General features: G+C 35.5%; 1 protein-coding gene across 1 annotated transcript; it reads left to right on the forward strand.

The window, feature by feature from the left end:
- Window positions 1–221: 221 nt before the first annotated feature.
- On the forward strand, window positions 222–17,847 carry LOC141431555 (phospholipase A1-like). Its single transcript, XM_074092730.1, has 8 exons — window positions 222–303; window positions 7,673–7,721; window positions 8,229–8,338; window positions 8,952–9,109; window positions 12,714–12,862; window positions 15,668–15,891; window positions 16,739–16,901; window positions 17,712–17,847. Exons 1-8 carry the CDS (start codon window positions 255–257, stop codon window positions 17,779–17,781), a joined length of 972 nt encoding a protein of 323 aa, XP_073948831.1. The 5' UTR covers window positions 222–254; the 3' UTR covers window positions 17,782–17,847.
- The last annotated feature ends 362 nt before the right edge of the window (window positions 17,848–18,209 follow it).

Here is an 18,209-nt window from a genome sequence, read left to right on the forward strand (position 1 = left end):
GGGATAAAAACTCGAAAAAACAACCGCTGTGTTTAGAGTCATGAAATCTGGCATGGTTGTTATAATATAACGTCAATGAAAACCACGATGTAATTTTAGGGAATTCCCACGAGAATTTAATAAAATCCCGGACTTTCAATTCAACTGCTGTATCAAATGATTTACGCGTGCGAAGCCGCGGTTAAACGCTAGCATCTACATAATATAACCGACAACCGAGACCGAATGTCACCAAACCGCAAGCCAATCGAGCAATGTCCGTCGCGGCGCACGTGTGTCTTTTAATTCTCGGCATCCACGCCGGTAAGTATTTTGCAACTGTTTTGTAATTTTTAGATTGCATTGTGTGTAGCCAGTGGGTCTTTAAGCTGTAATTGTAATACAAGTGTGTTAGCGTAATGCTGTCATATAGTGTTGTTGCCTATGAAAAAGATCTTCTCAAATGATCGAAACTAGTGGGATAGTTCCTGTCTTATAAGTTCTGAGTTGAACCGTTTCGTTTTTGTAATTTGTTTAAAAATGTTTCGCGAGAGCTTAGGTATTATTGTCTTCGCAAAGCTTAAAGCTATAGGTACTTGTTTTGGATAGGTATTTAACCAAATGTAAACAAAATATCGTCAATTGGTGTCTTAAATATTGAAATTCCCCCATTAAACTATCTAGACATTTACATTTCTGTTGTGATATACACTAGTCTAGTTTGTATTACAATGATAGATAAGTAAAATGTAGAAAAACCTTGAATGTACCAAATCTGGCAGCTGAAGTTTGTTTACATTTAGTTAAATACCTATCCAAATCAAGTATAAATAATTTACTTAAGCGACAAAAACAATTTTAAATTATCACAATTTTAATTTTTGAGCAAGTTGAAAAATGTGACATGTAGAGAAGAACAGACAGCCCAACTGGCATACAAAGTATTTTTGCCCAAGGCAAACGGAGGCGCTTCCCATTTTGCGCTCGCTTGATCAAAGACAGCTACAGTCTGTTCAGGATAGGAATGGACGGAAGGAAAATAGGCTCTTTATAGTGCACGCTTTAGGAAGTAATTTAATAAATTGTTTTTTTTAGTGTACAGTCCAAACTTAATTCTAATTAAAATATCGAATACATCAATATTACTTTCATTTATTCATTAACTGGCTGTTGCCCGCGACTCCGTTCAAGTAGAATTCGTTTATTGCTATCCCGTGGGAACTATGCAATTTACCGGGATAAAATTTATTCTATGTCTTTCCCGGGACTTGTATTATCTGTATACCGAATTTCATGTAAATCGGTTCAGCGGTTAACACATGAAGAGGTATGAACAAACAAACATACCTACAGACTTATAACATTTCGCATATATAATAAATACTTATTATATTAGTGAGATTAACTTTGCAATTTCTTAATAATATCATAATTTAAAAACAATAAAAAAACTTATTCTATATTTTTAAAAACAGAAATGCCTTCCTATAAAATACTAAAGAGGCAGAGGTACAAACAACTTCTGTAAGAAACAATATTATTAACTCAAGAAATATTCTCTACGTTATTTAGGGGTTGTTTCACCATCCATGGTTGTCTGGAAGAGATCGCTTATAAGCGATAAGACCGCCTATTGTCTACCCTGAATCTAAGTGTTTATATTTTATATCATAAGTTTTTTGTACTGCTTTATGGTGTGCAATAAAGAATATTTGTATTGTATTGTATTGCATTGATTAGCGTTAACCGACGGTTAAATGTGATGCCATCTCCGTCTATTCGAACAAAACAAATAGAGACGGCATCACACCTAACCGCCAGTTAACACTAATCAATGGATGGTGAAACAGCCCCTTATAGTTCGGATTCTTCTCAACAGAGGTTTTTCCGAACCGGTGGTAGATTTTTTTTACATTCATAAGTGCTTGTTGTGGCCTAAATTGCATAAAGATATTTTGACTTTGACTTTGACATTGAATAGTGATTGCTGTTCGACGACCACGACCACTCAAGTCAAGAGTTAGCTAAGAAGCTTTTGAGGAAAGGATAGCCAAGTGGTTAGAGAACCTGACTATGAAGCTTTAGCTCCCGGGTTCGATCCCGGGCCGGGGCAGATATTTGTATGAATAATACGAATGTTTGTTCTGGGCTCTTGGATGTTTAATACGTATATGTATGTGTTTATTTATGTAATACCCATAGTAGGTACACGCTTTAATTGCTTAGTTTGGGACTAGGTTAATTGGTGTCAATTGTCCCATGATATTTATTTATTATTTCAAGATTTTATCCCTATCCCGTGGGAATATCGGGATAAAAAGTATCCTATGTTTTAATCCAGGTTATAAACTAACTTTTTGCCAAATTTCATCCAAATCCGTTTAGCCGTTTCAGCGTAAAGGAGTAACTAACATACTCACTCACTCACTCACTCACTCACAAACTTTCACATTTATAATATTAGTAGGATAGTAGGATAAGAAGGCCTGGTAGTCGTGCTTACTGCAACTTGCCATGACATTCACAATCATTATTTTATCTTATCTTTAACAGTTGGAAGGAAGAAAAGATGAATGATCGTAATTAGTATATTTAATACCCAAATCGAGACTTATCACACTAACACACGAGTAATAATTACCTCCACTTTTCGACCACATAAGGCCTCATTTAGACCATGCAAGAACTTGCATGCAAGTTGCATTACATCACAGACTATTAAGAGACAATGAATTCAGTTGATCAAACAAATCGACCGTGACAATTAACAGAGTCGGATCTACAATTATTGTGCCAAAGTCAAATATACTGTTTTTTATATATTGACTTTGACGTAATAATCTTAAAATGGCCAAATTGTAGATACGACTCTGTTAATGTAGTGAAATAACAACGGCTGGGCTTAGAGCCATGAAATTTGGTATGTAGGTAGCTGAACCTCTAGAATAATACATAGGCTACTTTTATCCCGATATTCCCACGGGATAGGGATAAAATCTCGAAATAATAGCCGCTGGGCTTAGAGTCATGAAATTTGGTATGTATGTAGCCGGACGTCTAGAATAACACATACGCTACTTTTTATCCCGATATTGCCACGGGATAGTTTTGTAACTAAGGGACCGCATACATCCCTGTATTATAATTATTATTTTATTTTGTAATTTTTTCTTTAATTGTAGTTTTGAAGTATTTTATTTGTAATTCTTTTATTTTGAAAAAATGACTTTCTGCCAAGTTTCTTGCGGCGCATTCTTCTTGGCAGTGATGGTCTTTCCGAAAGCGCTGGTAGTTTAAAAAATGACGTGTAAAAGTGCCCATTGCGTCCTATTTACTGAATAAATGATTTGAATTTGAATTTGTATAGGGAAACATTTTGAAATTTCAGTACTGGGATAAGAGTCTTGAATTTTGTACAGATATTTACAACACAACCTCAATGAAGACCACGATATAAATTTTGGAAATTTCCAGGGGAATTTTGTAAAAACCCGAAAATTTCAATTGCAACCACCAGACCGAATAGTTTACGCGTGCAAAGCCGCGGGTAAAAGCTAGTTAATAATAAATGTATTTTACTAAAGTGAAGACCGACACAATACTTATTACGTTTAAAAAAGAAAAAAAGAAATACAAAAGAAAATACTAAACATAAAATTATCTAAGACTCAACATAACAAATGAGGTTACCAAGTAAGCATAAGCTACACTCCTTTATCCTTTTGTCTATAACTAAAAAAAAAAATGAGGAATAAACAACAAACGCGGCTACGGCGTACGTAGCCGCCAAGCCCTACAAATTACAATAATTGTTTACATATTCTGTTCTAATTTGATTCCCTTGATTTTATTACAATTTTTTGCATGTGCTCGTAAGTTCTCGCAATGGTGCTTTACAGTGGCCGTGGTCACGAGGAGACACTCCACGTGGTCTACTTGTGGTATTTACTCGTATGTAGCGTGATATGCCCTGATTCTGGTATTAATTATGAGTGAAATATTACGAAAGTTGTTCAATACATGATTGAACATTAATAGGAACCTTTAGTTCCATTTCTTTTTCTTCTCTGTAGTTGTCCTCCTGGCAACACTTGTTGTACAAAAAGCTTTGCAATGCAAGCTCAATATAATGTAAAATTGTTTGTTCCATAATAAACAAGTTAATAAAATAATATACTCTGTTATTTTACTGAACAAAAGTTTAAAACGATCGTGATTGTCTTCCTTTATACAAAATATTTGCTATAAAATATTTCGATCTGTTATTTATTATGAACTTATTTATAAAAAAACTTTCCAACTGGTTAAAAGTATGTTATTATTTTGCGAAATAAGTGAAGAAAACGATAATGAGCTTTACGTTTGAGTACAAAAAACCAAAGAACCGTTGTTATTCGCAAAAATAACGGGAAACAAGATGCAAGGAGAGAGCAGATTTTTAAATTATGGGTTATATTATACCGATAATGTAATGAAAGTATCACTGATGTCGTAAAGTCGAATGTTTACGAATTAAGAACCATTGTAGTCTCTTTTTATGGATCCCCAGTCAATTGACCCACTTCCAGCAGTCAATCATATCAGTATGCATATTTTTTTTAAGAAAAAACTTATTTTTGGTGTTATTTTAGTTGGTTGTTTTTATTTTGATCATGTTTTTATTGCAATATTATTTTTCTCGACGATTTTTCGTGAATTCCTTTTGTTTTGACCTGTCTGTAACATAACGTGTGATTTTAATTAAGATAAATCTATTAATCTACCTGATTTATCAATCATTGGTCTACATATAATATATGTAATGTTTTAAGCATTCACAATTCTTACTCATATCTAATATATTTCGGGACCTAATCACGACTAATAAGGTAAGACGAATTGAATTGAATAAAGATATTTTGACTTTTTTGACTTTGACTTTGACGAATGCTCTTCACTGTCCCAGTAGTTGCCATCTTTGATTTTACGTTATATAATCAATTGAGATGACAGCAGGGTGTCATCTATCGGGCATGTCGAGCACGCGGACGTTTATCTTATTTATCGACAAAATTATCTCGACGTTTCCACCACATAGCAGCGGCCGTGGTCACGAGTTTATGGTCACAATTTGTGTATCAGTTTTACACTTTCTATATAGATAAATTGTTTCACCATATTTAGATTTACAGTTTACTATCAGCTATAATATTAATAGCATTTTCTTCTTCATAAAAAATAATGGTAAAGCAGATTCTCATAATATGAAAATATTATGAATCCATGTTATGGGCTACTACGAAATTCGAGTCCCCGCTCACTCTCGTCTTCTATAACATCAGCGTCTGCGGGACGGCAAGAGAGGAAGTTCGAATTTTGCACTTCGTTGTATAGATGCTGGACACCGAAAATAATCGAGGAATTCCTTGTTTTCCTTTGCTACAGTTAGATCACTTGATCTAAACAATCCCGCTACATTACATTTATTTATTTTGGTATAATTAAGTATATTAAAATTCCATCGTGGCCTCGTGGTTTGACCAATGGCCTCTCAAGCAGAAGATCGTGGGTTAAAATTCGGGGTCGCATCTCTGAATTTTTCAAAATTCATGTGGGAAATAACATTTCAAATATAGGTACCATAAGTTGTGCAGTAAGGAAAAATATCTTGAGAAAACCTGCAAAACCTGAAAAGCCGTTCAATGGTATGTGGAAAGTTTCCGATTGCACTGAGCCCGCGTAAGAACCTCTGGCTTAAACCTTCTCGTTCTGAGGGGAGGCCTGTGCCCAGCAAAGAAGCATATAGAGACTGAGATGATGATGATGATGATGATTTGAAGTTTTATTTATAATCAATATTCTTTTACCTCTTACATCACAAACAATCTAAAACACACGGTAGCCAAGTATTGTGTTATAAAAACTGTTGTAAACGATTTCGTCGAATGGGATGTTGAAACGAGTAGCCGCACTGGTATAAACTGTGCCAAGGAAAGTATCAGCATGCTAAACATTTTGTCAAGATTACTACAGATAATTAATTAAATTAGATCACTCCATCTTCTTGATCTTTTTGATTTTTTTTTGTATTGTCTCTCTCTCTCTCTCTCTCTCTCTCTCTCTCTCTCTCTAGAGAGTCGCATTCGCACCTATTCGCGAATTTTGATTTTGGTTTTCATTCAAATTTTATTAGGGTTTTGTAATCCTACAATACAGTTTCGCAATGTCCGTCTGTGGCTTACGGGAGGCTAATTTTGCATGCATGTGCTAGTTAATTACACGGACAAAGTGGTAAATTGTCAAAAAACTTCTACTGATTGAAAAAACTTCTATTGAAAAGAAGCCGGCACGAATAAATTCGAGGAGGTATACTTTTAAACAGATTTACAATGCATTTTACCTATAGTTTATTACCTTAACCATCAAATATTTATTATGGCATATCAAATACAATTAGTTGAGTATTTACGTTGTTAATCTTAACGTGTTATAAATAATCATGAGTAATTGTGTGCTTAAGTTTGTATAATTCATAATTATAGATTTGATTTTTATTCATACTTAGATTAGATTAGATATTTACGGGAAAAAATGTTATTTAATACATAACACGTAATGTATAGGTACAAAAATTATCAAAAATAAATAAAAATAAAAATAGAACTAAAACTAACTTACTTACTCTAATCCTAAAATCTATACTTACAAGTAATATTTCTATGTATATATTATTTTTATTTATAACAATAAGCAATAAAACACAATACATTAAACATTTAAAAATGTGACTATGTACAAAATATATACTTAAGCTAGCCTAACCTATAAATAAAAAATCCCTCCTAGGTCACCGTCGCTGTTCATTGTGCCCAAAAGGCTGGCAGCATTCCCGCGTTGTATCGCAAGACTAATCCTTTGCCCAAAATAGCTGCCAGCCCTCTGGTCACCTGAAACATCAATGAGGCGCGCGGATATCTCGTGCGCCTGGCCCCCAACGGCCCTAGGGTCTCAACACCAAACGGCGCAAAAATATAGCCTTCCCCAAGGGCTGCATATTTGCTCCGTTTGAGCTGTTCCGCTGTTGCTGCTATATGTATGAACTATGACTATACATCTCTTTCTCATGTTAACTGTAAATTTCATGTGTTTATTCCACTAATATTATAAACGCGAAAGTTTGGAAGTCTTTTTGTTTACATTTTGAAAAACTCGTGCGCTCTACAGCGCATATTTACTAGTATTTATTTACACGGTGCGAAAAATACAGTGCGAGCTTTTGGACTTTAATGGATGAAGTGATCGAACGGCCGACCGTGGCATTGCAATTGCAACGCAACATGTGTGATACACGCCGTACGCAAAGTCAAAAAACTTTTAGAGAATTTTGCCGAGTTCAAGTTGATAAATTTAAATGATTAGGTACCTACCTGAGGTTGCTCGTTGCTTTGTTGGTATCCTGCGCTGCGGGAACTATGGCATTATTATAATACTCAGCGGCATAAAATTTTGCCCACTCTACATAAAAAATACCTTTACTGCAATACATTTGAGGGCCAGATTTAAAAAACCATAATTTATAAAACCATCTTCACAAATTATCTTATTTATGACTAAAATTGACAAAATTCATCGTATGAACGTATGACATGAAATCACATCACAATATTGCATTAATATGTCTAGAAACACTCTAAACATAGCATTTTCTTTTCAGTTTACTCCGCCAATGATGATACCACACCAAAACTTAGGTTTTACTACAGGTAAGAAATTATGAAGTTTAAAAAGAAAAGTCACCTAATAAAGTCTAGTTAGATATAGTAATGCGCAAAAAATGTGTGTGTTTGAATCGCTGAAAAATATTTCACCACGGCCTTGTTACGACGAAATAACAATCTGAGGTAAATTTTTTAAACTAAGAGCTTAGTGAATTTAATTTTGACCTCGAATTCTTAAGTAGGTAGTCAGTCTGTGAGTAGGTATACACAAAATAATACTTACTTACATAAAATATAACAAAAAAATTGCAAAATAAAAATGATAGCCTGTAGTTATTTACCGATTTTTTGTATGCCTGTATTTTTACGATACAACATACATACATATAATAACAACATACATACATATAATAATTTCTAGGACTTTATTTGAAAAATTATAAAAAAAAATCGTATAATACAGGCTAGCATTTTTATTTCATTTTTTCGTTGGTTCTTTACAAATAACATGGGGAGAATGAGGTTATAATATTGTGTGTTAAATAATTGCAGTGGTGTTGAGCACTTCACGGAGTTACCCCTCGCGGAAGCGGCAAACATATTCGCTTATACGTGGTACAATTCCAGTCGGACGACCGTCTTTATAGCACATGGATTTACAGGTATTTCTGCGTTTACTATTAACCCTAGATGCATATGGTATCAAAAATGATACTATGGGATTTTTCATTTCCTCAAAAAAATATCTAACTGTTTAATTGTTTTTATTATAAGACTGTATCTACCTTATTCTGTTTTGCAAGCAGAATACAATTGTATCAAAAATGATACCATAGCGTTAAAAAATAAAATGTATAACTTGAACTTTTACCCTAAATTTTTTCAATACTTTTCTCATTATAAAAATGGTGTTTTCTAACAATTTTTCGTGTTTTCGACGGAAAATATTAAATCATGCAGCTAAGGGTTATATAAACCAAATGGAATCTATTTCCCACATCAACAATAGATTTTTCTTATGTAGAAGTAACTACCGAACACAATGTTTGGTCTTATATCAAACAAAATATTTATAGATCGTTTATACTAATCTAAAAAAATAGGTTTAAAAAGCATCACTTTTGTTTCTTCCATCCATTTACAGGTTTTCAATGTAAACCTTGGTTTTCGTTTTCCTACAAAAATGTGTTGCCAATTTTTTTTTTAATTCCCGCTGTTTCCTCTGCCAACTTACAACAGCCATTATTAACATTTATTTTACTGGTGACATTACAGGCAAGCCCAACGGCACTACCATGACCACCATGGTGACAGCATACCTTCAGCGGGGAGACAGTAACGTGGTACTCTTAAATTGGGCTGGCATGGCTGCGGTGGTGACCTCTAACTTCGGGAATTCGTACTTCAACTGGGCTGTGCCGAATGCACGGAAGGTACGTGAAGGATAAGAGGTAAATTAAAATACCGCTAGATGGCTTTAGTATCGGCAAAGTTGTAAAATGGACCCCACAATACTACGGGTATTACCAACTATACTTCGTCTAAAAGCATTAGAAAAAGGATAAACAATCTTGATGAGTCTTTTTATTAAAAAACGTTTTTAGAAAAACAGTATCTATTACTTATGTGTTTTCTGTACTGCTAACTGTGTTGGTGTGCAATAAAGAGTTATTTCTCAAAAATGTCCGTAAAAGTTGACATTATTCTTTACATATCAGAAGGTGAAGTGCATAGTTTATGGTCAGCGAAAAATTAAAAAGTTAAAATGATTGCAGGCGCGCTAGCTCGACAATAATGAATTAGCGCGCCTGCAATCATTCACATTTTTTTTAAAGTTAAAAAGGCCATGGAAATGTTGGCACAAGTCGTATACAGCCAAGTCTAATGGCCGGTATCAGATATTTTGTTGGAACTCCGGACTTTTTCTATTGGGTCTGAAATAGCTTGTAGTGTTTTCGGTGGAAAAATACACCTGCAGTTTATTTTTAATGAAAAATAGCGGGAAAGCATAAGAAATTTTTTGGAATAAAATTAAATTTTATAATATATTTTGAGAAAAAGTTTATTCTATTTCAGAATTATTCACCATTTTTGAGAAAAGCTTTATATTAGTCTCGGCTGGAATAGCAATTGCTGGCTTCGTATTAGTTAAACGGACTCGCAAGCTCGTCCGTTTAATACTCATACTCAGCCAGCAATTGCCTACTTCCAGGCCACGACAATAATCTATTATTGTACTCATATTGTATTGTATGATACCGAAAGCATGTAAATGATCATAATGTCCTTGCTAATTGTTACTATTTGCTGCGACTTATTTTTCAAAAGTGTTTTTCAATAAAAATACTCGTTAAGATTGTTTACCCTTTTTCTAATGCTAAAGAAAACGAAGCGCCCTAAAATAATATAACATACCTATTCTCACACAGCTTCACCTATCACCTGCACCACTGCACAGGGCCTAAAAGCATGAAATATCCATACTAATATTATAAATGCGAAAGTGAGTGTGTTTGTATGTTTGTCCGTCTTTCACGTCGAAACGTAGCGACGGATCGTCGTGATCTTTACATAGAGATAGTGGGCAGTTTCCGATGTTTTCCTTTACAGTAAAGCTCATGGTAAATTTCAATCAAATCGTGTTGTACAGTCCAGTTCTTAAACTTCTGAGCAATAATTTGATAAAAAATATGTGACCACTACTCTATTGTTCAAATCGAAAATACAAACTGAGACATGGATGCACAGAAAAACCAGAAAAAGAGACCAGCGCTGGGAATCGAACCCAGGTCCTCAGCATTCCGTGTTGCGTGCCATACCCCTACACTACCACTGGACAGGAATACAGACACGAATTTTTCCTATGCACCCATATCTCAGGTTGCTTATATCTACTACGCTACTTAAGTAGCAGCACTAGCGACATCTATGTTTTGCTCTCATCGAGAGACGTAACACACTTTTGGAACTAACTGCTCACCCAGACAAGAGATGTCGCTACTAAGCAATCAAATTATGAATGGTTATTTGGAGTCTTTTTGTATTTTTTATTTCAACTCCAAATTTGTTACTTTCATGGTCATCCCGTAAAACCACATCGAAATATGGTTTTCGATATGGTTTTATGGTTTTACAGTGTGTTTTTTTTTTAATACAAAAAGTCTCCAAATAACCAATCTATTATTCACGGCGTAACGTAGGCGTATTCATATATTTTTGGTCTCAGAAGTTTAAGAATTGGACTGTACCTACTCAAACACCACCTTATTTTCCATAAGAGAAGTCTCCGTTCCATTCTCCATACAAACGTAGTCCCGGTCTCATTTTAAAACTAGGCAACAGAAATAGACGAAATTTTGTAAGTATGGACTAGACGTAATTATCTGTGCCTGTGGTTTTTCAGGTTTTCATATAAATGTGTAATATCAGAATTACAGGAGCTCAAAAGTCGACAAAAAAAGATGTCAACTTTGAACGAGAATTACATACTAACAAAGCATTTTTACAAAAATCGAAAAAACCACAAGCATAGAAAATATAATGAATATCTTGATTGTAAAATATCATTGATTTCTGTGCTATATTTTTCGTATAATGAGGACAACGAAACCCAAAATTCAACCGCCCAAATCTTACCCTAGCCTACAGCTATCTCGATATAAATTGCGGACGTCGTTGCGGAAGGCAAGGGGGAGCATGGGGGGGACGGCTGCGAGCGCTTATGTCACGAGCGATAAAGACAGCAATATCCCAAACGAATACCTAACGCGGCCGCGCGGGCGGCAGGGAAACTTCTCTTAACTTGACTTAACCTGCTAAACTGCCAAAATGGCAATTGCGAGTCCACGATAAAAATTCAAATCAATACAAAATATGTATTTAAATTAAAATTAGATCCATTTTTTCTTAAGTTATAATTACCTATTCAAATTTAAATGGGGAAAACGTATTGTAACGAACTTTTTTCCATAATTTTCTATAATTACTGTTATTATTTTCTGACCCAATTTGAACGTATCTAAAGCAAAATCGACTAATCAACTTAATTCTACTTTTGGAAATAAAATCAACTTGGAACAAATTAGGTATTTATATCGACACAATGAATTAAATATTTTATCATCTCCGTGAATTTGCGGCAACATCAATTGGTTCTTGTATCACCGAATGTTATTGACTCCATCTTTTGTTTGTTTTGGTTACTTCTGACTTATTTATTCATCATCATCTCAGCCTATGTTTATTTATATACGTCCCATTGCTGGGCACAGGCCTCCTCTCAGAGTGAGAGGGCTTGGGCCGCAGTTCCCACGCGGCCCAGTGCGGATTAAGAACTCCACACACACACGATTGAATTACTTCGCAGGTTTGTGCAGGTTTCCTCACGATGTTTTCCTTCACCGCAAAGCTCGTGGTAAATTTCAAATGTTATTTCGCACACGAATTTCGAAAAACTCAGAGGTGCGAGCCGGGGTTTGAACCCACGATCCTCTGCTTGAGAGGCCACAGGTCAAACCACTAGGCCACCACGGCTTTTTATTACTAATTGGTAAACCATTAAATACATAGCGGTTGAAATGAAATTCCGAGATCGCACTAAATTCCCACAGGAATATTCCGTGGAAATATCGCGATAAAAAGTAGTCTATGTGATATTCTGATGCATGAGCTAATTTATGAGAAAGTTTCATTAAAATCCAATCCACACATACAAACCCTCGCGTTTATAAATTTACTAGCTTCTGCCCGCGGCTTCGTCCGCGTGGGATTCGGTTATCGCGTGCTGCTCCCTCGGGAACTGTGCATTTTTTCAGGATAAAAAGTAGGTATTTCACTCTCTGGCCCATAAACTATCTATATGCCAATAATCACGTCGATCCGTCGCTCCGTTTCGACGTGAAAGACGGACAAACATACAAACACACATACATACATATAGGTTTAGTGGGATTTTTATTTAACTTTCAATGTTCGTTTTCTTTCGTTCTTTCGGCAAAAAGTGTGGTAAGATCCTTCTAACAGAATAGTTATTTTCAGCTGGGAGTATACGTAGCAGACACACTATATAAGCTGTCAAATGTCGGTCTGGACCTGGCAAATACGCATCTGATTGGCCATTCCCTCGGCGCCCATGTCTTTGGAATTGCAGGCAATAATCTACTGGAAAAAGGCATTTTACTGCCATGGTGAGAAACTAAAATCATGTTTTCATTGAGCGAACTAACTTTTTATGTAGATGTATACCTATACAGATACCTACAGGATGCTACATTTATATATATTGATCAGTATGGGCAAGTCTATTAACTACTATAAGACATACAATAATCTACTGGAAAAAGGCATTTTACTGCCATGGTGAGAAACTAAAATCATGTTTTCATTGAGCGAACTAACTTTTTATGTAGATGTATACCTATACAGATACCTACAGGATGCTACATTTATATATATTGATCAGTATGGGCAAGTCTATTAACTACTATAAGACATACAATAATCTACTGGAAAAAGGCATTTTGCTGCCATGGTGAGAAACTAAAATCATGTTTTCATTGAGCGAACTAACTTTTTATGTAGATGTATACCTATACAGATACCTACAGGATGCTACATTTATATATATTGATCAGTATGGGCAAGTCTATTAACTACTATAAGACATACAATAATCTACTGGAAAAAGGCATTTTACTGCCATGGTGAGAAACTAAAATCATGTTTTCATTGAGCGAACTAACTTTTTATGTAGATGTATACCTATACAGATACCTACAGGATGCTACATTTATATATATTGATCAGTATGGGCAAGTCTATTAACTACTATAAGACATACAATAATCTACTGGAAAAAGGCATTTTAACTGCCATGGTGAGAAACTAAAATCATGTTTTCATTGAGCGAACTAACTTTTTATGTAGATGTATACCTATACAGATACCTACAGGATGCTACATTTATATATATTGATCAGTATGGCAAGTCTATTAACTACTATAAGACATACAATAATCTACTGGAAAAAGGCATTTTGCTGCCATGGTGAGAAACTAAAATCATGTTTTCATTGAGCGAACTAACTTTTTATGTAGATGTATACCTATACAGATACCTACAGGATGCTACATTTATATATATTGATCAGTATGGGCAAGTCTATTAACTACTATAAGACATACAATAATCTACTGGAAAAAGGCATTTTGCTGCCATGGTGAGAAACTAAAATCATGTTTTCATTGAGCGAACTAACTTTTTATGTAGATGTATACCTATACAGATACCTACAGGATGCTACATTTATATATATTGATCAGTATGGGCAAGTCTATTAACTACTATAAGACATACAATAATCTACTGGAAAAAGGCATTTTGCTGCCATGGTGAGAAACTAAAATCATGTTTTCATTGAGCGAACTAACTTTTTATGTAGATGTATACCTATACAGATACCTACAGGATGCTACATTTATATATATTGATCAGAATGGGCAAGTCTATTAACTACTATAAGACATACAATAATCTACTGGAAAAAGGCATTTTACTGCCATGGTGAGAAACTAAAATCATGTTTTCATTGAGCGAACTAACTTTTATGTAGATGTTTTCCTATACATATACCAACAGGATGCTACATTTATATATATTGATCAGTATGGGCAAGTCTATTAACTACTATAAGACATACAATAATCTACTGGAAAAAGGCATTTTGCTGCCATGGTGAGAAACTAAAATCATGTTTTCATTGAGCGAACTAACTTTTTATGTAGATGTTTACCTATACATATACCTACAGGATGCTACATTTATATATATTGATCAGTATGGGCAAGTCTATTAACTACTATAAGACATACAATAATCTACTGGAAAAAGGCATTTTGCTGCCATGGTGAGAAACTAAAATCATGTTTTCATTGAGCGAACTAACTTTTTATGTAGATGTTTACCTATACAGATACCTACAGGATGCTACATTTATATATATTGATCAGTATGGGCAAGTCTATTAACTACTATAAGACATACAAAGATTTGTCCTTAGGAATAAAATTTTGCAGGTGGTAGGACCTTGTGTGTGGTCCGCCCGGATTGCTACCACCATCTTGCTCGCTAATCCTGCCGTGAAGCAGTAGTGCTTGCACTGTTGTGTTTCGGCGTGGAGAGTAAGACAGCCGGTGAAATTACTGGCACTTGTGGTATTCCATCTTAGGCCTCTAGGTTGGCAACGCATCTGCAATACCCCTGGTGTTGCAGATGTTTATGGGCGGTGGTGATCTCTTACCATCAGGAGACCCACTTGCTCGTTTGCCATCCAGAAGAATAAAAAAAAACATGTTTTTATTGAGCAACCTAACTTTTTATTTAGATGTATACCTATACAGATACCTACAGGGTGATACATTTATATATATTGATCAGTATGGGCAAGTCTATTAACTACTATAAGACATTCAAAGATTTGTTTTTAGGAACCATGTTGTCGACTTTACTCGTAGGATAAAATACCTTTTTTTTTTTTTTTTTTTATTCTATTGGATGGCAAACGAGCAAGTGGGTCTCCTGATGGTAAGAGATCACCACCGCCCATAGACACCTGCAACACCAGGGGGATTGCAGATGCGTTGCCAACCTAGAGGCCTAAGATGGATACCTCAAGTGCCAGTAATTCACCGGCTGTCTTACTCTCCACGCCGAAACAACAGTGCAAGCACTGCTGCTTCACGCAGGATTAACGAGCAAGATGGTGGTAGCAATCCGGGCGGACCTTGCACAAGGTCCTACCACCTGCCTACCTACCTACATAGAATAAGAAAAACAGATGTGCGACCCTGGGCTCGAACCCACGACCATCTGCTTGAGAAGCAAACTACTTAGCCACCGCGGCTTTATTTAATTATCGACATTTAACTTGATTTTTTTACATTTTGGCAATCAAGTAACCTCACAACAACTACATCAACCTCTAAACTCTCAGGATAACGGGACTGGACCCTGCCAACGCAGCCTTCGAGAGCAAACCAGTCTTCTCAAGACTGAACCCTGGGTCAGCGGCAGTTGTAGTAGCTATCCATTCAGACCCAAGCAAGTATGGGTTCAAGAGAAGTATAGGCACTGTTGACTTCTGGCCGAACTACAGGAACGGCCGAGTGTTGCAGCCAGGCTGTCCTGACAAATCATCTCCAAGGTTCTCACCAGAGGGTAAGCATATCAAAAATACAAAACTGAGACATGGCTGCACAGAAAAACCAGAAAAAGAGACCAGCGCTGGGAATCGACCCCAGGTCCTCAGCAATCCGTGCTGCCTGCTATAACCCCTACACCACCGCTGAAAACTACAAAAAAAAAAACAAAGCCGAAAAGTAACAAATTTGGAGTTGAAATAAAAAATACAAAAAGACTCCAAAAAACCAATCATAGTCTTAAGAAGGTAAGCACTTTGTGTACCACGGAAATGAAAACGTGGCAAGATGAATAAAGTTAAAAAGAATAAATTATGATCTACAGGCGAAAATACATAATGCTCATTTGATTGTAATGTAATGTTCGGTAGAACTAATAATTAGGCAAACTTTATTACAGGTTTATTTTATAGCAATTATGTGAAGAGGGAAATTTCGGAGAAATTTGATTATATGAAATGACCAGTAATTGGTCCATGATTTTTTCAAATTTAATGTAATTTGGTACGTGATTCGGAAAATAATATTTTTCTTCTATTCCGTGTTTATTAAACGAATTCTTAGATTTTTAAAAGTTGATGTTTTTCGGATGTCTGCTGGTATTGTAAATTATTGCGGTAAAGTTTTAGTTTAATGTTAACCTTTTGCGATTTTCACTCATAAGCTATATATTTCGGGACTAAATCACATTAATTATTTATTACTAAAAATTATCATACTTCGTAGTAAAACCTCGTGACCACAGCCGCTGCAATATGGTCAAAACTTCTGGGTAATCTGAGCAATAAATTCAGTCGTGATTTAAGTCCAAAAATATAATTAAGATGTTATAATTTTTAGTTTTTAATAATTTCGTTTTGCTTTAGATCTGTGCAACCACGACCGGAGCTGGCAGTTGCTATTGGACGCCATCAAACGTCCAGGGTCTCTGATGGGAAGCTTTGCGAAGAACTATAGAATGTGGAAGAATTATTCAAAAGAAGATAGGAATGCCATTACTTTAGACTTAGGCACTTTTGGGAAGAGAGTGTAAGTTCTTAAGCATTACTAGATTGCGCTTGCGTTAGGTAGCCTGTCGAAACCAGTTGCCTAGACAAATAAAAAACCACCAATAGGATTGCAACAAATCTCCGCTACTCTTCAGCAGACAGGGAGTTGGTAGCTTAAAAACTACAGATACTTAGTGCGCGAGTAGTATGCAGAGCTCAGGAATACGATACTGTTGCGACCTCATTAGAGTTAATGAATTCGATATGTTGTCTATAAATTTGTTAAAGAATATTTATTTAGTTTTCACATTTTATTATTTTATTTAACTTTCGCGCTTTAAACACATAATTATGCATATATAAACAGGACTTAGCAACTATCCTTTTATTTGTTTCATCCATCGTAGTCGCAAATCTGTAGCTTAAAAGTTCATACTAAACCGGGAAACGGAGCTATAAAGAAGAGCGGGGAAACGGAGAAGCTCCGCTAATGGAAGAACAGTCCGCAATTCCGCTCTACATTACCCCCTTGCTCCGTTCCGCTACCTGTCTCCGCTCCAGTGAACAGGCAGCTTTACAGAACTCGCTCTCTCAATCGGATTGACACATAATTATCCTTTATTTTTCTCGACTTCATAAATGATAGCTCTATGCCAAAATTTCAGCATTCTAAGTCCAAATATTTAAACCCTTCTGCTACGAAAGTCATGTTACATTTGCCAAAGAAATCATATCATAGCGAAATTGATTATGAAAAGGTTCCCTGGTGTACGTAATGCGGTTTCTTCAACCTGTAAGTACAATATAGGTACTTACTGATGTTTTTCTTACAATCTTGTTTTTGTTCCAGTTTGGCGGGAAATTATTATTTCGTAACAAGCTCATCGGAGCCCTACGGACTGGGCACGGCAGGCCTCTGAACACTAGTTAGGAAAAAGCTTTAATTTATACAATAAACGTAAAAAATAACCATAAAATGTTCCGATTCCTGTTATTTTTCCATCAACCCCAAGGAAATGTTCCGTCGCGATAAAAAGCTGTTGTTATCGTTCGCTCCGCGAGGGTATTTTTATATTATATTCTTGAATAACATTTGCTAAGCCTCACTTGCATGACAATCGTATCTACAACTGTCAATTTATCAATTCATCACTTATCCATTATAAAAAACTTATTAAGGGTGACAAAAGGAAACCTAATAACTGACTGTTCATCTGTCCGTTTGTCCGTCTTAAATGTATCTCAAGAACAGTTAGAAATAAACAGCTCAAATTTACATATAAAAATTTGTCGGATAAGTTCGTACATATTTATATTGCTTCCTCAATTAGCTTGAGTAAACTAGCTG

The sequence above is a fragment of the Choristoneura fumiferana genome, chromosome 10 (assembly GCF_025370935.1).
Source record: "Choristoneura fumiferana chromosome 10, NRCan_CFum_1, whole genome shotgun sequence".
NCBI lineage: Eukaryota > Metazoa > Arthropoda > Insecta > Lepidoptera > Tortricidae > Choristoneura > Choristoneura fumiferana.

Bases quoted from the DNA above. Each gene is read 5' to 3' on its own strand.
- LOC141431555 (XM_074092730.1), top strand. From the start codon at position 255: ATGTCCGTCGCGGCGCACGTGTGTCTTTTAATTCTCGGCATCCACGCC. The intron at 8,339-8,951 runs GTATTTCTGCGT...GTGACATTACAG, and splicing joins TATAGCACATGGATTTACAG to GCAAGCCCAACGGCACTACC. The intron at 12,863-15,667 runs GTGAGAAACTAA...CTAAACTCTCAG, and splicing joins AAAGGCATTTTACTGCCATG to GATAACGGGACTGGACCCTG.